Here is a 22,149-nt window from a genome sequence, read left to right as displayed (position 1 = left end):
ATACTAAGATTAAATTGATGCTATCATTTCCTCAATTAAAAAAAAAAAGTTTTTAACACTTTACCCTAAAAAGATAAAAGAAACCTGAAATTCTAGGCATTCCAAAGTAAACTTGGGATGCTTTCCTAATGACTAAAGCAGTTATAAAAGCAGGAATTAGATAAAAGATTATTTTCCTCCAAGCAGCAGTGGGAATTTGAGAAGGCCAGGTAGGAGGATCCAGACAGACAGGATGAGCAGAGGTGCCAGAGAGGCAGGCAGCCCCGAGCCCCACTAGTCCACTAGTCTTCCAAGGGGCAGAGCCCTAAAGGCTGTGCCGTGGTCTCTGTGGCATGTCCAGGAATTGGCAGGATTGCTGATGCATGTGGCACCGACGGGGCATGAGTGAAAATGACAGGATGATAGGAAACATCAGAAGATTCACAGAGGAAATAAAGACTGCAAACACACATGGCCTCACGATTGTTTTAACAGTGGAAAATGAAAGAAATAGCAGCAGTTGAGCAAGGTCTGAGGTACAAGAAGGTACACAGTAAGGGGGAAAGGAGGTATAAAAACAGGAAAGGACTTAAAGCATTTATAGGACTATATGGCCATCTTGAAAGAAGAGAGCAGGCACAGAGCTAACCTTTTCTTTCATCATCACTAGCATTCAGGGTACAGTACAGATAGGTTGGAAGGTCAGGTGTGGGGGAAGGATATGGCAATTAGTAATTTTTAAATGAACAATGAAATTCCTGAGTCCTTAAAGAATTATTTTGGGAGAGAAAGGAGCACAGACAGAGGATGCTAAGAAATCCAATAGGAACAAAAATTAAAAGTCTGGTTCAAAAGATACTAACTTGCACAATTCCCAGCTAGCAACAGGGATCTCTAATTTTTCACAGCACAGATTAGCAATGCCACTTCACATGATTAACCGATCTTGGCTCTCATACACGTGTCAGGGCAGCACAACACATTGGAAGAGGCTAAGAAGGTTCAGTTGGTCCAGCAGAGTGAGTAGGAATATGGCCTTAGGGGTAGACTGGTGTTCAAATTCGTTGCGGCTCTACCACTGGACCCCCGTGTGACCTCGGTCATCAGTACCCCCCTGAACCTCTGTGTTCACTTTATCTATAACAGGTGATTAAAAGGAGCACCTACCCTATAGGGTTATTATAAGGATTAAATGGGTCATTGAAATAATTTTCTTAGTGGACACCCACCAATATCAACACTCAATGAATGCTAACTGCTTGCCATAGTACCGGTAGAAGTATAATCCATGAGGGATGCTTTCTCTCTTTCGGGAAGTCCTCATGACCAGCATGTAACCCAACAGAATCAGAAACGGGCACCAAGAAGTGATAACGGATAACACGCTAAATTACCGAAGAGTAGAAACAGAGAAACCTTAATACAGAGAGTAGGGATGTTATGCAGTTAGTTTGTGTCAGTTCAGTTCATTTCAAAGTCTCTGTTCCTTTGTTTGGACAGAGTACGTAAACTTGTTCTTTTATTCTTTTTTTTTTTAAGGACTGAAATTGTTACATAAACTAGAGACAGTCTTTTTAACACATAAGAGATGTAAATTATAATATATAATATATAAATATTAAATATGGTGTTGAAGGAGCAACTAAGGAGGTACGGTTGTCTCCACCCCCAAGTTACACCTCATTGAAGAATCAGGAATAGCCCAGGCCACGGGAGGCTGGTTCCCAGGTGCTCTGTCAAGTGTCCTCCCTCCAGGGTAGGAAAGGAGAAAACTCCAGCGCGCCATCTATGGGTGGTAGCCTGCAGGGGACGCAGGCTGTAAAGGCCGTGGGTGTGGTCTTCAGAAGGGAGGGGTATTTCACCAGCTCAATCTCTGCTGCTCAGGAAGCTTGTGAAGAGGAAAACAAGGGTTCTGACTTATTTTAGGGACAGATTCTTACACCATCTCCTGAGCCTGATATTTTAAGGCATAGGAAGGCATTAATAGGGCAATTTCAACGTTTACTCCTTGCTGGAATCTGTGACCCCTCAACGCTACAACCCAAAGCCTGAAGGTTGGGGGATGCTTGACATGAAGGATTTAATTTGGAAATTGTATCTTTTTTTTAAAAGTCTGATGTAATGGAGAATACTTAAATCATTTATGGCTACTAAGAGCAAGGAAAACAGTAACTTGAACAATAAACCAAAGGACATGATGTAGACCTGTGGAGCGTGAAAAGGCCTGCGCTCTGGGGACTGTCTTGATCAGTCACGGACAGTGACATCATCTTCCAAAGATGGAAGCAAACACCAGCACTGCCCCATTGTGATAGCTTGTCATAAATTGCAAAATTATTCCAGGTAGAAGTTCCTCACCTACACTGTCACCACTTACTCTGGCCACTTTATTTATTCATTCATTCAACAAACACACCTGAGTCTGGATTTCAGCAGCAGCAGATCCCGAGACAAGGATTCAGGGTAGTGGTTTAACGGAAGGGTCGGGAGTGCAGACTTCGTGGGGGTGGTGGCTGGGGAGGAAAGGCAGCTCAAAAGGAGTGTTCTCAAGACTGCTGCCACTGTGGCCAAGGGGAGCTCAATCCTGCAGGCCAACTAGGGCCACAGAGCCTCTCCCCCTGGGGTGTGACCAGGAATCTCTAGGGCTGTTAAGCTGCAGGTTCTGATGTCAGTCGGTCTGGGGTGGGGCCTAGAATTCTGAATGTCTGACAGGCTCCCAGGTCTGGCTGTGCTCCAGGTCTGAGGACCGCACTTTCAGGACGAAGGGAGCAGACTTATGCCTGAGCATTAGAACCCTCTGGGCCGCAGGGACGGGAAGACTTTCACAGTGGCTGCCTTGAGTCCTTGGTTGCCGACTGCTCTGAGGGGGTGTTATCCCAAGGCACTTCTGGCAATCCCGCACAGAGAAGTAGAGCTCTCTTCCACAGCCTTCTCAGGCAGAGGCAGAGACTGGCCGCTGGAAGCTGGAGGACGCACTGAAGACATACGGGCGTCCTGACCTCTGTTACACTTACTGGGCCCTGATGACACACCAGGCAGGGGCCAAGGTTAACGATCCCTGCCGCTGTCAACCAATTATTAAACCAAGTGTGATAGTCGTATGTTAGGCAGTGGTAAGTGCAGAGGAGAAAAGTAATGCCAAAAAGTGGGATAGGAGGTGTAACGGTGGGAGGGAGTGCTGTTTGGAGAGGTTGAAGTCACCCCAAAAAGCTGATATGCATGAACCTGTGGGTATCTGAGAACAGGTGATTCCAGGAAGAGAGATGAGCAAGGACAAAGGCTCCAGTGGGCCTGGCAGGTGAGGGAGGAGAGGCCAGTGCAGCCAGAGTGAAGTTAGCAAAGCCAAGAGAAGGAGTGAGGTCGGAGGGGCTGGGAGTAGGAGGCTAGTCCTGGGGGGTCCCACAGGTGACTCTAAGGGTTTCGACCTTTCCTCTGAATGACTTGGAAGGCTGCTGGGGGTTGAGCAGAGGAGGGAAATGACGTGACTTCCAGCTGCACTGTGGAGAATGTACTGCATGGAAGGGGAAAGCGGGCAGAGCGGCTGGAGGATTATTGCCGAAGTCCGGGAGACAGAGGATGGGAGTACGGAAAAGCACCAGGGCTTTATAGAAATTATAAACCAAGTGGGCCTTTGCTTTTGTACCTCAATAAATTGGATGTGGAATGTAAGGAAAACGTAAGAGTCAAGGATTACTTGAAGGTTTTGGACCTAACCAACTGAAAAAAAAAAAAAACAAAAACAGAGCTGCTATTATCCAAGAAGGGAAGAAATAGGGGTGCCTGAGTGGCTCAGGTCATGATCTCAGGGTCCTGGGATCAAGCCCTGCATCCGGCTCCCTGCTCAGTGAGGAGTCTGCTTCTCCCTCTCCCTCTGCCTCTCCCCTTCCTCATGCACGTATTCTCTCTCTCTCTCAAATAAATAAATAAAATCTTTAAAAAAAAAAAAAAAGGGAAGCAGTATCCAGAAACTGAGTTGGAAGCACGCCAGGTGTCAATATTCAAGTGAGCATGCAGAGATGATGTAGGGCCTACAAATCTAGAGTTCAAAGAAGATGCCCAGGAGATGTAAATTTGGGAGTCATCTGCCCATGGACTATATTTAGAGTCCAGAGGCTATTTCCTAAGAATATAAAAACTCTGTGTTACTGAAAAGAGGAAAAGAGAAGAACACTAAGGACTGAGTTTGGGGGGGGAGGGGGGCGGCTCGCCAATATCTGAAGGACAGAGCATGACACAGAATTGGCAAAGGAGATGGAACTGGAGTGACCACAAAGAAAGGTAGAAACCCCGGCGAGGGTGATCTCCAAGAAGAGCAACTGTCAACGTGCCAAGTGCTCCAGGCAGACCCAGGTGATGTGAGGGTGCACAGGGAAGACTCCCCCATGAAGAGGTCCCTGGTGACCCCCCGGGGAACAGGCTGTGGAGCCCAGGCAGAGGAGGCCTCACCGAAGGGAGTTTCAGAGGGAAGAGGAAGATGGAGAGGACAAATACAAATTTACCAAAGGGTCTGTGTGGATGTGCAGGAGAGAAAGTGAGGTAGCAGTTGAAAGGGTAGGGAGGTTAAGACAGACTTTCCTCTAAGCTGGAGGAAGTAACAGCACAGTGTAGGACAAAGTGAATGATCCAGTGGAGAAGGGCAATCCTTCCTGATGCCGGGGGGCGAGGGGGGGAAGGGCTGGAGCCATGTGGCAGAATGGGCAAGAGAGGATCAGAACGGATCTAGGGGTCCTGGCCTTACCCTAAAGCTCATCCATCCTAAAAACAGATAAGTAGAAAGGTTAATGGGAGACGTGGTCATTTCACTAGGATATGAAATTTTATCCAATTTTAGTCTTTTGTTTCTAAATTGGCTATTATTAAACAGGTCAGAAGAAAACCATCCAACATTCAATTATGTTAAGAGGTCACTTTGCCAGGGAATTCTTTAAAAGACTATTTGAAATAATCAAACAATTACCCTTATGTAATAATTTGTGGTTTGGTAAAAATATGTTTAGGAATACCAGGTACTTGGATCCATTATATTTAATGTGAAAGATACAGAACCTCTAATGGTAACAAAATAAAAACATTCAGAAAGAATATTCCCAATATATGTTGTGGTAAATGTCATTAGCCTGGCCTGTCTTCCAGTACATTTTTCAATGGTGTGATCATATTTATTTACCCTGTGTTATTAGAGAGTGAATAGTCACTAGCCTTCAATTTTCACATCAATTGCAGAAAAAAAGATTCCATTTTCTACACCGTCTGGAATTGAAATTGACTTAGCATCTCAGAACTGTCAAAAATTTCTTTTACGAAAAGGTTTGCTTTACAGAGACTATAAAGTAGGTGTCATCCTTGACACTGGCATTCTATATTCATGCCGCAGGTCTGTGGAAAAGCAGCGCTAAGGAACATCAGGAAAGGTCTTAGAAAGGCCTCGCCGTCACGCTTTGTGCCTCCGCTGGCTTCCTTGCAGTCCGCTTCCGTGCTGTAGGTGTCAGGGGCTCTCTATTTAAAACTGCTAACAAGAAAAAGAAGAATTCGAGAAGAATATGATATCAGCTACCCTAGAACTTGCCTTTGCTAACAGGTCAGCCTGACACTTATTTTCCTGTGTTAAAAACGGGAACCTCTGTTTCCATTCGAATTAGTAGAAGCATACATTAAGTCCTCAGGATTTACAGATTTGAAACTTATTCCGAGGGATCCTGCTCGTATGTGTACTCACACAACATGGCTGGTCTCTGTCCAGCTCACAAATGAGAAACCAAGTAAAATTACGCAAAATCTCTCCTTTCAAGTTCTTTCTTTTCTATTACAAAGTATTGTGCCTTTCATATAGATGGGCAGACTTTTCCACAGATGTATTTTAACTGCATTCCCTAAATCAGCAGCAGTTTAGACTGAGTGCCATTTAACGTTACCAATGTGCAACTGGTCATGTTCGTCCACAGGGCAATTAGGCCTGAGCCATAAAAATCCACAAGCCCCGCTATTTCCGACATCAACAAATAAGCAGGGTTATGGGAGCCTCCTTCCTGCGATTCAGGTGGGGGCTGTTGTAGTTCCGTCTTCACAGGCACACAACCCAGCTCCACAACACCCTTTATGAAATGGTTCTCTGTTTCATCATCACGTTTATTTTCAAGTACGATACGATTCCAACATCCTCAGGGAATAAAGCTAACTAGATAGGGTCCTGCCTGCAATTCTGAAGACATGAAGAATGGAGAGGTGGTGAGTTAAGACTTTTTATATGCAGAAGGCTTCCTCCTAAAGGAAGGACAGGCTGAGACCCACCCGCACGTTCAGAGAGCTGTGATTACAACACTTGGTCAGGCTGACTCTTTCCAGAAACACTGTTATAAAAGGGTGTGTGCTCTTAACTGCCTGTGGCCTCAGCAAACCTCAGAATTACTATTTGCCCGAGTATCTCTACTTTTTCCCAGGAAGGACTTGCTGGGTCAGCCACCCCCAAGCACAATTATCTCTTTTCCTAACCCTCCATCTTTTGTCTAAACCTGGGTCAGCCACCCCCAAGCACAATTATCTCTTTTCCTAACCCTCCGTCTTTTGTCTAAACCCTGTAACCTATGAAGGGACTAAAATTTCCTCAAAAGTACCTTGCAAACTGGCCAATTTGGTTATCAACTGGTGGGTGACAGTCCCAACCCACAGGCCTCCCTGCCCTGGGACTGCTCATCTACCAGCTGCTTGTGTCCTCGGCCACCGTGTCACACAAACCAAACTGGTACGTTACATCGTCTCGAAAGCAGATTCTAACATTGGACGGGTGTGTGCTGATGATTTCTGAATACGCCAGCAGCTAGACTATGGTTTTCACTATGAAAAGGGGCTAATAAAAATGAGAGGAAAAAACACTTCTCTGCCTTTTCAAGCAGTAATTTAAACCCCCAAGCTCGAAATCAAGATGAAAAAGTTCCAAATTGATTAATATGGAAATTACCAAACCATCGAAACTGCTGATGTCGTAAACAAAATTCGTCAACAGCCACTAAGAATTCATTAAAAGTAAATTTATTGTTTGTTTAAAAATCAACTGTGCAATATGTGCTTCTCGAGACCTTTTTGAATCTGGTTTGTTGTTCATCTCTTCTCAGGCTTCAGTTTGGCAAGGCTAAATGAGAAACACGGTACAGACACACAGTTAGTAAGTACACGTAAGGGAAGCAACAATCATTCCTGTTTGTTATTCTCTCAAAGCCTAAAGAGTGTAATCCAAGCTATAACATTAAGTCTTCAAATCTGATCTTGTTCATTGTGTTCTGAAAACTATCATATTCTAAAAGGGAAAAGATAGCAGTGTATCTGATTTCAACCAAACAAGGTTTCAAACTAAATTACCTATTTCCTCTTACAGAACTAAATAAAACAAGGCTGCAGGGACCCAGGTAATCATTTTAAGTGTAATTGGAGGATTCAGTTTTAATGGTAATATTGCAACATTACTTTTGCTTTAGCTTTCCATAGCGATAGGTTCTCAGCGGTCACATATGGACAAAAGCATAAAATGAACCTGAGATGTGCACAGTGAGGTCACTTCTAAGAAACTTTCAGTTTGAGATGGATACAATTCTACATTCAAAATAAAAGTATTCTAATCTTTTAGGCAAAGCAATATCAAATTGTACTTACTCCAGAGCTGAAAAAAAGGGCAACACATAATTTTTAACACTTACTATCTGAGAATATTGTCCTAATACAGGGTTTTATTACTGTGTGGATTATTTCAATTTGAAGATGGAAACCAGGCAAAGCATGTTGCTGAATAATGCTGTTGCTTTCCTTCAAACAGGAACACACTTTAAAACATTAAATAATAGATCTCTCTCCTTCTAAAGGACAGATTTAGTTTCTTCCCTCTTTAAGGACAATTTCATACAACTGCAGAATTCTCAAAAATATCTTATAGTATTAAATTTGAATAGCCAAGCATCTGAGAATCAAACATAAACAAAGACTCAAAATTCCAGACCCTCCCTCTGTTCTGCACTTTGCACAAAGAATGATTACATTTACAAGTCATGTTTACCTATTTAGTAAGCACACTCTGGTTTCTTAGCTACAAAGCCATTTTAATTAAGGCAACAGGAGTTCCTTATGTGCAAAAGAAGATGTAGTATCTACAATGAGAAACTCATACAAACGTAAAACACTTTACATTTATTTGATTTCTTATAGCTTTAAATTTGTGATTTAAAATGTGCATTAAGACCAGCTTTTGCACTTCATATACTCCATAATTTATAAACAGAAGAGTGATTCATATGACTCAAAACATTCTATCCTAGAGCTATTTATCAATAATTAAATCATCTTTGTGACTACCATTCAATGTGTGAAATAGAAAACTATGTCATCTGTATATACCAATAAATAAAAATACCTACACAAGGTGCCATGGTTTCCTCTGGTGCCCTTTTAAAAACAGGGTCCGTATATTTGGCCCTCTTCAAATTGAACCCAAAATCACAGACAATCTATAGGGGGAGGAAGAGAGTGTGTGTGTGTTTGCGGGGGGGCTGTGGAGGGAGATGGTGAGGAGAGCCGGTGAGCCTGTTTTTAAAGGAAAACATATTATTACCTCCTCGAGCAACTAAAGAGAGAAAGCTCATATGCTCAAAAAGTTAGACTCCCAATATCTAATGTCCCTGACCCTTAGCTTTTTCTTTCTGTTATCTGAACCAAAACACAGAAACAAAATCATAACAACACATGCACAAACGCACATGCTCTCACACAGACACACGCACGTCCCTGCTTTGTACTTCAGGCCTATGTCGGGCAGCCGCACTCGAACCTCCTTACAAACGGTCCTAAGAAATGTATATGCGCGTACACATTTTGATTAAGCTATTTAAAAGCAACACTGCTAAGGAAATCACATGCTATTCTCCATAAGAGAACAAAAAGAAAGGAAAAACTAATTTTAAAATCGGACTACATTCCCGTTATTAAAAAAAAAAAAAACATAAAAGAACCAATCTGAGAGTGTATTAGTCTCGAACAGTGAGATCCAGTAAGTATGAGAGGTAGTTACAAAATGTTTTGAAAAATCTAACAACGCTTTAAGAGTCTTCTCCAATACGAAGAACATAATATAATGGTGTGAAGGATTAAGAGCCAAGAATCAATCAGACAAAAAGCTTATTTTATGTTTAATAAATTATTCTCAGATGATTTTCAAGGAGAAGTGTTTGGCAAGCTACAACCATTTCCCAAAGGACTGAGGCAGTGGTTTGTACCCAGATGGAAGACAGCCATGGTCAAGGAAACTAGACAAGATACTGAGACTCTGCTTAAGAGAGATTTACATTCTTCACTTGGTGGCATCTTGTTCTCCTAGGAGAAGTGGCTCTGTTTTGTGGAACTCATACACTTCCATGGTGTAAGTTCTCCCAACACGGCTCACATTCAACCAGCAGCATTATGTCTTAAAGGTAGAGCTGGTGAGAGCCGTTTTGGTGCCCCCGCGTAAAGTGTTAGCACCGTGCCAATGCAAGAGGGGTAAATAACCTCAAACGCAGATATTGTGGTAAAATGTGATAAAATAATTAGGAACTGGTAAATTTTGAGTACTGCTTTTGATTTTCATAAAACTTACTTAATTTTTATAATGGCTGTGTTTAACAACCATTTGGCAACATTTCTAAACATTGAGCAACTGGCTCTCAGAAGCCAATGTGGGCTAATTCTAGCAAACCACTGATGCTATGTTCCCAAAAAAGTATGAATGTCAGTGATTTTCTTTAATAGCTATTCTTAAACACTGGGAGAATACAAGCTAATTTTTTAGGGGGGGAAAAACCCTTTAGCTCCTGCACCTAAACAAAGAAGTTAGTTTTCGAAAATATGCAGGCCTTTGAAATTACAATTATCACAAGGCTGGCTTTCACTACAGGGTGCAGGTATAACCCATAGAATTTGGTCTAGAGAAAACATCATATAGTATTTTACAGAACTTTTAGCAACAAGGTGGTTCTTGAGTTACAATTCAGGGTCCCTCTGAAACATACAGGTCCTCATGGCCCCCACACTGTCCACTCTTCTGGCCCCCGAAAGGAAAAACTCTACCATAAACCCTCTCTTACTCTGGAGTTGTAAATTACAGAAAAAAACAATTTATAATGAAAATAATTTATAACATATTTTATAAAGACACACCAGAAATTTGCTTATTTTTTTTATTCCATGAGAAGAACAGAGCACTGTAATCTGTCAAGATAAATGTTGGCTGACAAAGGAGGAAAACTAAGAGGCCATTGGCTTTCAATGCGACTTCAGTAGGACACCTGGAAACAAGACCACACTACTTGTTGGATGTGTAAGTCTCAGGGAAGGTACCCTCCCATCTCGTATTCTCTAATTTAAAGAAGATAGTAGTACACAGTTCTTAAACTTTAATTGATGGGCAAGGGCCTTATGTCGTGTGTTACGCAGGTGCCAACTTATGAGCTGTCAGTCTGCATATACAGAAAGAAAAGCCCCCTGGCTAGCACAGAAACTGAAATAAAGTGGCCGTTAGAGCAACTGCATCCCATAGGTGTTCTTGGACACAGCATATAAGGAAGAAAGACAATCTGACTGAAAAAGCACTCAGGAGTAGTACATAAACAAGAAAAACTCTAATGTAAAACTATGAAAGTCCCAATGCTTTGAAGCATCAGAGATGGAACTCACATTGTATTTAAATGAAAGCTAATGCCACCAATAGACCAGGCTTTGTTTTATCTAGGTCTATAGTCTACTGCTTCCATGCACTCAACTTAATCAGACATGTACAGAGCACATCTGTTGTGTTGTGTGGCCTGCAGGCTGGGCCCCTAGTCCTCAACTTTGCAGGCTTGACATATCTTTAACTCCCTGAGTTATTGAGGTCAACCTCAGGATCATAAATCAAGAAATTCCAAGAAAATAAAAACTCTTGTTCACATTTTGCAATTAAAAAAAAGTTAAAAGGAAGGGATTCCTAATACAGGGCAACTACTTTTTGAAGAGTCAAGTGGCTGTGCTGTATGTTTTTAATTTGAAACCATCGTCTTGATATGTTTAGGGGTTTAATTTATGGAACAATTGAGCAACCTTTATATTTAACATTAAATGCCTGAATATTATAAATCATCTTAGATGAACATTTATGGGAGAGTTTCAGTGCAACTTCTGAACAACTTGTCACTTTTACTGTGGAGCAATGATTTGTAAAAAACGATATGCTAAGTAATCCCGGAGCATAATTTAGGGACACAAAAACAAGTGTCAGGAAACAGCCAGAGCCTACATTGAATGAAATCTTTACAGACTTAAGTAATAGGTCTTAAATTAATCAACACAGCTTAATTGAAGCTATATTTGTAACATTTTTTATTAGACTTGTTATTAATAAACCTCTAAATGCTGCCACTAACTTGAGCTCTATGTTAAATTTAAATAATGAACCATTGTTCACACACACAAAAGAACACAGACCGCTTTAACAGCCCTTTGTCTCCATGGGGCTCTTTCTCTCAAGCATAGCTAACATGAAGACTGGTCCTTCCTTCCTCACATGGTTATTTACGTGGCTGGCAAGATACCATCTTTAAGGCTGCTACCATGGTCTGAAATAACTGAAGTGAAATCCTTGAGAAATTACAAGTGCAACAGCAAAGAATGAACATTAGAAAACATTTTTGGTTGCCCTCAAAGATAACATTTTCAAATCTGGGCTCGTAGAATTCTGTATTAAGCTCACACTCACGGATGTCTAGGGATGATCCGCTCTGGGTTGGTAAAGACTTACCTGAACATGTCTCCCAAGCCCTTCAGCATTCCCTTCTTGGCTTTCATTTTCTCTTTCTCCTTGTCTCGGTCTTTCTTCTTCTCTTTGCCAGCTTTCTCCTTTCTCCTATCCATCTTATCGCCTTTCTCTTGGTTTCCATTCATGTGTCTCTCCAAAGAATGTGAAGGCTGATCACTGGCTGTGGATACAGACTCTCTCCCTGATCTTGAACTTTCTTCTGTGTCTTCTTCCACTTGGAAGGGAAACAAAAACAAAAATGGATAAGGAATACAATGAACCAAAAGAACAAAGTGAAGGAGGCTAAAATATATGTGCAGATTTTGCTTTCCCACATTTTCTACCGTTGTTCAGCCCTGCTATCAACGTGGATTGCAAAGCTATTGACTTTTTAAGTTTTTATTTATTTAAGTAATCTCCACACCCAACGTGGGGCTTGAACTCACAACCCTGAGATAGTCACATGCTCTTCTGACTGAGCCAGCCAGGCACCCCTGTGCTATTTACTTTTGAGGAGAATTAGAATTGAACATGTGATGTGGATGACTACCAAGCACATGGGTATTCCTATGTGAAGATCATGTGCCAATGGTAAGAGAGAAGCAGCTTCCTGGCCAGATACTGATTCTTTCACTAGGGTTAACATCCTCCTTGATGCAGCCATGCACTGCTGGAGGGATTAGTAGGTCCTTATCACACAGCATAGACCCTGTGTTCTGTACTTGCAAGATGCAAAGAAAACAAGCAGCCCCTCCTCAAGTGCTTTCTTTCCTCATGGGTAAGGATAATGTAGATCCACTCTGGCCCCTTATTAATTTGTGAGACTACACCATTCACTAGTAAGCACACCAATACTAGCACAAGGACTTCTTTCTTCAGGCTCCCAAATATGTCCATTTGTGATTTCTGCACACAGACAACTGGATCTTTACAGTCTCTGCAACTTTTCCTCATACTGTCATTACATAAGGCTAACATCATAAGCAAATGCTACTGTATCTTCTAATCCTAAATAACTCTGCATGTCCATCTACACAATGACAAGGAAACAAAAATGGATAAAACCATGAAAATGTGTAAATCAATAACCTCACACTCCCCTGAAGTTTGCAGATACAAGACCTACTTATTGATAATGATATTCTATTCTTTGAACCAACACTTGGCAAGCATATGGTTCAAGGGCACTTCAATACCCCAAACTTTTTGATTTGAAAGAATGACAAGTAACTAGGGTATGATGTTTCCACCTACCAAAAGAATTTTAAGAATTTCTATATTAAGTGAGAAACAATATATGAACATATTAGCAGCCACTCTCATTAATCTTTTCTGAGATTGGTTGCCTAAGATTTTCTTCCAAACAGAGTAAGAATTATCAGGGCTTCAGATTATCCTTTGACTTCTGAGGTCATTTTATTCTCCTGCATCAACAAATAAAGTATGAATCAATGTTTTTGAGCGTCTCCTAACACAGAACCAAATAGAACAGTTAAGCCTCTTCCCAATATTTCACAAAGAACTGACCTCTAAGTCAAGTTAATATATCTTCAAGTGAAGTTCAGTCTTGCCTCTCCACCACCAAGGGACACTTGAGTTAGTAATACACAGTACCAAAGTATAATAAGACCAGTTAAAACAATCTCAGTATCTTAGTGTTCTGCTATTAAACCCTCACAAATCTGAGAAAAAGATTATCAGTAATGGCATGACCACTTCAAAGTAATACAGTTCAAAAAAAAAATGCCAGCTACTTAGCATAATACCAATTCCTTTTGTTGGCACATTTGGTTGAAAACATGAGCCAACATATTTCTCATGCCAGCAGGTCATGCCTTCGTACAGCTCAAGAATAAAAGCATCGCCATGTCTAAATCCAGAAGGTGCTTCAGAGGTCATTTAGACCGATACCTTCCATTTCTTGCTGAGGAAACATAAAGGTTTGGGGCCAGCATACTCCCAGTCCAGGGCTCTTTCTAGTATTATGTCCCATACAGTTGCACTTCAGCAAGACCTTCATGCATTTCTTTTCATCGACTGTTTGTGATTGCTCAATTCCATGCTTCACACAACACACATCGAAGTAATCTATCACCCAGTCACTACACAATCTGCCCAGAAGATAATTCCAGCTGTCAGCATTGTATTTCAGAAACCTATTGTCAATCCTATGTATTCATTTAATGCCGTGACTCGTGGTTAATACTGATGAAATCACTAAAGAAGCCAGATCAAATGCACACAAAACTCTAGGACTGGTTAGCAACCACAGAAATGACTTTAGAAAGGTCTGCCTCCTTCTGCACAGGGTTATCTACTTGTGAACCACTCTCCTACTCCAAAGGGCGTGGTAGATTTTTAAAAATTTGTTTTTCCTCTCAGTTAATATATAAATAGGAATGACACAGATTTGATAGAGAAAGCCTGTTACAACTTTCAGATGGGCACTGCTAGTGAAAATCACTAGCCTTACAAATAAATGCTGAGTTAAGGCTATACTTTTTTGTGGTCTACACAGAGCAGTGAAAGAATATCCTGGTCAACTAGCCCAAAGACATGCTAATTATATGTACCTTTTCACACATGAGTCTCCTGAGAGAGCATAAATATAGCCTTAGCAGGGTTGAAGCACCTTGTCTGACACCCGTAAACATGGCTGTGCTCCGTCTGATCGCCAACTGCTGCTTCAACCCTTTGGAAAACAGGTGTGGCCTCATCTTTGAGACAATCATCCAAACCATTATAAAGCAATTCTCGTAAGTTCTCCGGAACTATAAAACCTAGGTCTGTTGGTATGCTCAAGGTAGATAAATGGATGCTAGTGAATTTTCTAAAATTCCCAACATGCAAACTTCTTTTTACCTATACTTTATAACTCTTGGTAACTTTTATTAAAACCGCCCTCCCCGTACGATACGATTATATGTCTGCCTCCCATTCTCTAAACTTCTTCTAAAATGAGGACTGCCAGGCAGACGCAGACAGCAGATGAAAGACTGTGGGTAAACCTGACTCATGACTTTATCCCAACCAAACAAACTCTTCTCCAATCTCTGGGTATCCCCATTCCTTGAGTTTTAGAACAATGCCTACTTTCCTCTAATCAAGCCTGACAAAACTAGCCACACCCCAACTACAACATGGGGAAGGCTCATTGTACTTGGTTTCCCCCTCCTCAGTTTCTGGTATCTTTTTATGCGATTATTGTTAGTGCTATATGTGTCGTCTAATGGATTTTAGAACCCTCTACAATATCTGAAACTATAAACAAAAAAATGAGCTCAATAAATGTAAATGACTTAGTCTTCCACAGCAACCATTATCATAAATCATGAATGGAAGTATCAGTAGCCATTCTGCTAGTTTTCTGCCTAATAGTTTTGGCAGAAGTACAAGGGGCATATGTCTGCTCCTGGCTTAGTAACAGAATAAAGGCAGTGCCTTCACAACTGACTATATGCTGAAGTCAGATTTGTTGCCAATTCTTTTCATATTCACAATAATTTTCTGGTGTATGTAATACAACTTATTTTCTAAATTGGGTGAAACAGAGAAAATTAGTATTAAATTATTTATTAACTTCGGGTTTTGTAACCTCATTTTATAAAATCAAAAATTCTTGCTCCCTTTCCTACCCCAAGCAAGTGGACTGTTTTAAAATGATACTTGCACGTTTGAGAATTCTTTATGCTTATTCGGAACATTCTAATTTAGATATTACATTATCACAGAAACTCTTCTGGGGGTGTACCGATTTAACTAATCCCTCCGAATGCCAAATAATTAAAAATATTTAGCAATATGTGGCTTCATATGTACAAACATAAGATGTTCTTTTAGAGTATCAAAGTATATATACTTCGAACTCTAAAATTATTTGATAGAAAAAAATAAGAATCTCTCACTTGACCCTGTCCCCATGCAGAATTATGGTGGTTATCAAAAGCTTAAATAAATTGGTTACACATGTATAATTGTTTTAAATATGTATATTCAAAGTCACTGATAATACTGGTCAGATTATTTTTTTTAAAGTTTTACAACCAATCTTTGTACATTTAATACCACCTTTATAATAAGGTACATAAAATACTTTTATTCCCTCAAACTTAAAAAAACAAAAAAATTCATATAAACAATTTTTCAAGTAAGAAAAGTACTGGCAATATATTAGCAGTAAATGGCTTGATCGATTGTGTTCCTGCCGTAAATTACAATGCAAGAACTAATCCTAAACTTACATTTAGATGATCTATTTAAATGCTAAGTTTTATGTTTTTTCTCTTTAATTTTCTTCATCTTTACAGATTATTTGATTTCCTTCTGCAGATAACCTACACAAAGAAAGATGATTACCCCTTCCAAACAGAAATTTCTGTTTTTGACTAACACTTCTGCCTATTTTAACTTGCTCTATGCACTGAACTTTCCCACGTGATTACCTAGGAAGGCAGATACTTTAAGTTTCTCTTTCTGAAGAAGGTTTAACGTGAAGCTGCTCATTTCTCTTTAATGCAGCACCGTCATTCTGCAATTAAAACATACCTAATTACCATGTTTTCAACAGATGCAAATGCAGCTCAATTAAAATTCTAGTCCATGTTACAAATTAAGCTACTTAATTCTGCAAGGTATCATGTTAGGACTGGGTCACCAAGAAGTTCGGAAAAGGTTGGGCACTTATATGTTAATGATTATGGAGGAAATGACATTAGGTTTCAGTTGAAACTCAAAGTTATGCAGCTCCTGCCATAAATAAATACTTCTATCTAGTTATCACAAACGTTTTCCGATCAAAAATTGACTCTAAACCACATGGTCCTGAGAGTATTTTCTCCCCCATTGCTACTGTTGATACTGTTAATGATTTCTGTTGGTTGCTTATCCACAATCCATTTCCCCCTTTCTTCTTCCTAATGGAACTCTGACCATGTTCAGGAATGTAATCTAGCTCCAACAGGTTAATTCAGCAGCAGATCAACCTGCCCCTTGATTTAATAGTCCAGTGTTACTAGTCTGAGAATGGCCCCCTCAGCCTGCATAAACACGCTCCATGCTTGGGGAGATAGCTCACTCCCTCTGTTGGATATGGACAAGAAGGCAAAAGCTCAGAGCTCTGTGATTACCCTCTGGATAAGGTGAATTATGGATAGTGCAGCCAAAAGGACAGGAAGATGGTGGATCTTTGGTAACACCGCTGGCATATGAAATCAATGGTCCCTGAAGCTGACCAACTCCAGAGCTCAGCTATGTAAGACAGTGCATTTCCTCATGGTTAGAGTTGGTTTGAGTTGGATATTCTATTAAATGCAGCTGAAAGCATCCTAACAGGTACATTGTGTAAATCAAACTTTAGAGCAGCTGTGGAAGATCTACAGTCTATCACAAGTGTAAGAGTTGGCAGTTAATGTAATTCTGGGTAGCTGTGACAACTTTGCCAGAATTAAATGATTTGTTCAGACTTGCTACTAGAGTTAAATGAATTGTTCAATAGGTATAAACAGGGAAACACAAAATGAAAATGATAATATTACTTCTTAATCACCAGTAAACAGGTCCCTTCCTCTGAGGGCACAGCTCAAAGAAGCATCATTAAATATTTGTTGAGTGAATGACAGAATGATTAAACAAATAATCATATGGAAAACTATCCTTTATTGTTCCCTACTTATGGAGGACTACCCTAGGTATCAGTAATACCTAATGATTGAACCACATGTTCTTGAGTAATTTACAATTTATTTTAGAAGAAATAGAATTAAATGGAGTAATTGCATATGGGATGACTAAGTCTTCAGAATTTATCTTCTTAAAACTTAAAATGAGTAAGTTCAAATGAGACATCAGTAATTGGAAAATTTCACTAGACATAGCAAATCCACTGACCCCTACTAATTTCTACTGATTAATCTTAAAGAAAAAAAAGTGATAAAAATTAATGAAGACTGGACTCCTGGGCACTGCAAAGTCCTATGCAAGATTCAAGAACTTTGGGGATATAAATATTATTTTTGTTTCTTATTTTAGTTGAATATTTTGACTTTGGAAAGGAAGAAAGATGTGGAAAATGAACAGCTAGTGATACAGATGGTGTCGAATAACAGGATCTGCTTTTCTGGACTCTGACTTTTAACATTAGAATGATGAGCTCTTGGCAATGGAAAACTTAGCTTTTTCAAAATGCTAAAAAAAAAAAAAAAACCCAAAAAGCTGCCACCAAACATGAAAAAAGAAGAACGAAGAAGCTTTTACCCTAAAATGGGGGGTGGGAATAATAACTGATACGATGAAGAAGCAAGAGTCTGACTATGAAAGGAAAGATAGGAAGAACTCATGTGACATGTGCCATGTGCTATCACAAAAGTGGTTTCAGCAACGGGAGGACTGGTCAAATAGATGATTCCAAAAACATTCTATTCTAAAAGTATGTTTAGTTCATTAAAAAGAAACAACAACAATAACTGTTTATGTTGAAGAGTGGACAGAAGGGCAAAAACAATTAAGATCACTCTTCCAAAGAACTAAAGACTTATTACCAAAAACCTTTTGTTTCGACTTTTTATTCTAAACTTCTCTTTAATGCATCCTTCCAAATAAAACAGGTAAAATGCTCCTGAAGATGCTGGTAGAATGTCACCTCCTTTATCCTCCCCTTCCCAAGAGAATGCTACAGAACAAGTACAATGAGGGTTACACCCTCAATTTTCTGAACCCTTTCACATTAACTTCCAGCATCTAATTGATTTTTGCATTCAAATGATGGTCTACAATGGATACTGCTTCCTGTCCATGGGGACAATGTATAATGAAGCTGAAGGTGTTCCTTTCGACAGACAGAATGAATTGGTTACACACCAAAATGGTAGTACTCATCACTCTACTGTTGGAACTTTCACTAAAAATTTTACTTTTAATCAAGGAGTGAGCTTGGTGTTGAATGTATGTTTTAACACTACACAGAATATTATTTACAGTGTCAAAGAAAGAGATTCCAGGTCACTGCTCTGACTCTTTTTAAGTGAAAAAAATACAAAAACAATTATTAACGACACAACTACGTGCAAATGTGACAAAGTAGTGACTGGCTAGCAATGCTCTATTTTGCTATTTATTGAGAAATCAAAATCACTGTCCCCCAAAAGCCAGTGTTCTAAACTATCAAGCCAGTCTGTACTGGGGAATCCACAAAAACTTCTTGATGTTAAAAAAAAAAAATGCTTTATACTAAAAAGTCTCAGACACATTCTATATAATCAGAGTTTTAGAAAGTCAAGGGAAGACTAGATTGCTTGGGAAGAAGTTTCCTGAAGAAGGCAGTCTACTGTACCCATGAGAGGGTAGGGGCAAGGGGGAGGAAGAAGATACACCTCATGGAGATTACATGGTCTGGGCAAGAATGACCCGGGAGGCTTGAAGGACTCTGAGAATGTGATTACAGAGCTTACTCAGCAAATCTAAAGACAGCAAGATCAGTTAGGAGATCCTAACAATAACTTCAGATATTAAATAATGAGGATTTGGGCTAGATTGAACAGAAGGAATGAAATTAGATTTCATGGGGAAAAATTAAGAAAGCTTGGTAATGGAGTGGTTACACAGTGCGATGATGATTCTAAGTTTCAGAGCCTGGAAGTGCTAATGAGAAAAAATCACATCATCATCATCCATCTTTATGTGTGAGATGCTAAGCATGTAAATGCCGTTTCTTCCTTTTCTTTGGCACTGCTAAGCATCATTACTCACCTGGATTATTGCATTACTAACACAGAACTGATTTTCTTGCCACCGGTACTGCTCACTTACCATGCCATCCCCAATAAATATTCTCTAACCTACATAACCCCAGCAATCATACTCTTTCTTGAAATTCTTCAAAGGTTCTTTAAGGTCCTTCGTATAAAATGCAAATAATTTAAGTAAGGTTGTCTGTGATGTGTCTTCTGCTTTCATCTTAAACCTCATTCCTCATTATGCTGTCACTCGCACTATACACATCGACCTTAACCAAGCTATGGAAATCCAGAGAAGGTCCTCACTCTTTATGTTCTGTATCCTGCTACATGCCCAGGTGAAGACCATTCAAGCAATGGTACTCGTCTCCACTAATACTTCTTCTGGGAAGCCTTCTCCCCACTACCTCCCTTTCTGCTCTAAGTCCACATAGGCTAAGTGGGTACCCCAACCTTCGGTGCCATGGTAACCTGTGCACTACAGTGGCCCTTAACCACATTACTTCTTAAGGACTGTTTTATCCACTGGGTTGAACCACTCCATGGCCCCCAGGAACTTACAGCCTAAATACCAGATTTTAGGAGCCACAGCTCATGAATACACACTTAAATACTTTAAAGTAGTTTTAGATAGGGGCTTTCCGATTTGGAAGTTTAGTATTCTGGAAAAATCACAGGACTATGAATCAGAAAGTATGCATTCAGTATGATTCAGTTTCCCAAGTATGCTCTTGGTCAATGACTTAAATACTTTTTCCTTATCACAAAGTGGTTAAAATGAGGATGCTATAATTCAAACACTTCAGATGTGACTTTTCATTGTACTTTTAGCTTAAGTTAATATTCACCTACAAAAAGAAGTGGGACGAATAATTTTGGCTCATTCACACGCTTACACGCATACTGCATTAAGAAACTTCCTTAAATTAATCAAAGCTCCTTTTCTTAAACTGCAGGTGATACTTAAGTATACTAATTGGCTTAAAAGGATAGGACAGGCTATTCCTAGCATTTCAGAACAAAAATTTTTATAAACATCCAATTACCTATATTAATCAAACAGTTAGTAACCTTTTACAAAGTACTTTGACTTTGAAACCCATATCCTGAATTGTCACAGCAGATTTTCTATAATCTAATGGGTTTTGTTTAAGATAAAATTAGACCTGGTTTGCATATTTTCCTCGAATACATAGTACTGAAAAGTGCCTAGGAGTGTGCAAAATGCCGACCATAGAAAATTTGAGATATCAACTGCAATATGCTGTTTTATAACTAATAAACAAAAAAATTACCCAGGAATCTCTCATATTAGCTGATTTACTAACCTAAATTTACCTTCTTCAAATCTCATATGGTTAACCTAAGTTATGTATATTTTAGAGCTATGCCTTTTCTTATATCCTGATAAAAGAATAAAAGAAAGTGGGCAAGCTACTCAAAAGCAAGTTTTCTCGACATACGGTTTTCACATTTAAAATTATAAACTAGATCTATCTTAAAATCAATAGATACAATTAATAAGAGAGTATTTGGTTTCATTGTGTTTCACCTCCTGACCCCAACAAAAAGCAGTTTCCGTATTGATAGGAAGACTTACAATTTGACAACTTTTAACAGAAAAAAAATGGGACCATATATTTTTTAAGAAGAAAACAAAGCATGTTGTTGCATGTAGCAACAGAAACTGATTTATTCTGGGAGATGTCGAAGCCACGTGCTGAGAGCCAGGAAGGGTATGTAATTTGCATAGAAGAGGGAGCAGATTGTGGATGCCCTGACCTGTCAAGCACAGGTAGGGCCTCAGAGATAATGGGTCCCAGAATACAAAGCTCCATCTTGATCCAGACAGACACACACAACATGGAGAGGCCAGATGGATTAAATGAGAGACAAAAACGCTGGCTTCTGCCATCTCCACAGGAAGAACGTAAGTGTTACAGAAGATGACAGATACCAGATACCACATGGAGCCCGCCCCAGTCTCTTGGCCCCCATTGTTGTGCCCATGCCATGATTTCGACACTGCTGAGAAGAGGCAACCCTGTTCGGAGCCATGAAATATAGTCACCAGGGAGATGCTCGACCCAACTGACAAGAGCAATCAAGCATGCCTATGCCTCAGCATCTTACTTGAAGGGCTAAGGTGGGAAGAGAAAACAGGAGACCGGAGCAGTATTGGGGGCCATCTGTCCTGATCCCCAGCCTCAGCTCACAGCCTCACAGCCTCACAGCCTTCCAGCGACAGCCCACCCTCCATCCCCACACGTCTGGGGCGCACTGGCAGGGGAACAAAAGAACTGTTTGCTAGGAGCCACGTTCAATAGTGAAAGGGCATTTTCACTGCCACCGGCAGCTGTAAGGGCATCAGACCACAGCTCAGGAAAGCACCGTCTGCCAGGGGCCCACAGAGCACAGGCAGTGGCAGGATAGAGACTCGCTGGTCACAGGGGACAAGGCCCTAGAAGGCGGGGATGCAGAGTACAACCAGAAACAAGCATGTGGATGCTGGGAAGCCATGGTGATAGAAAGCATGTGGACCTGGCCATGAGAATCCAGAAGCCAGACTCTGACAAGGATGCTGTTTAGGAAACCAAAGGAAGAGCGGACTGAGCTGGTCTTTCTCATAACGGGAGCCACAGAACACTTTTTGTA

At 40.2% G+C, this 22,149-nt stretch overlaps 1 protein-coding gene across 10 annotated transcripts in view; it reads right to left on the bottom strand.

Moving 5' to 3' along the window:
- PARD3 (par-3 family cell polarity regulator) overlaps positions 1–22,149 on the bottom strand; it is a 644,288-nt gene that overhangs the window by 182,563 nt on the left and 439,576 nt on the right. For 8 of the 10 annotated variants that reach the window (XM_073885517.1, XM_073885521.1, XM_073885518.1 and 5 more), the window contains one exon: positions 11,768–11,999. In XM_073885517.1, the coding sequence (XP_073741618.1) occupies positions 11,768–11,999 (232 nt within the window). Of the gene's footprint in view, positions 1–6,989; positions 7,106–11,767; positions 12,000–22,149 lie in introns of those variants that run through there. The other 2 variants (XM_073885524.1, XM_073885525.1) reach the window with 1 other exon arrangement.

This window comes from Callorhinus ursinus, unplaced genomic scaffold (genome assembly GCF_003265705.2).
Source record: "Callorhinus ursinus isolate GAN/ISIS: 27379988/994484 unplaced genomic scaffold, GSC_fseal_2.0 scaffold62, whole genome shotgun sequence".
Classification (NCBI taxonomy): domain Eukaryota; kingdom Metazoa; phylum Chordata; class Mammalia; order Carnivora; family Otariidae; genus Callorhinus; species Callorhinus ursinus.
This window is presented reverse-complemented; position numbering and strand designations above follow the sequence as displayed.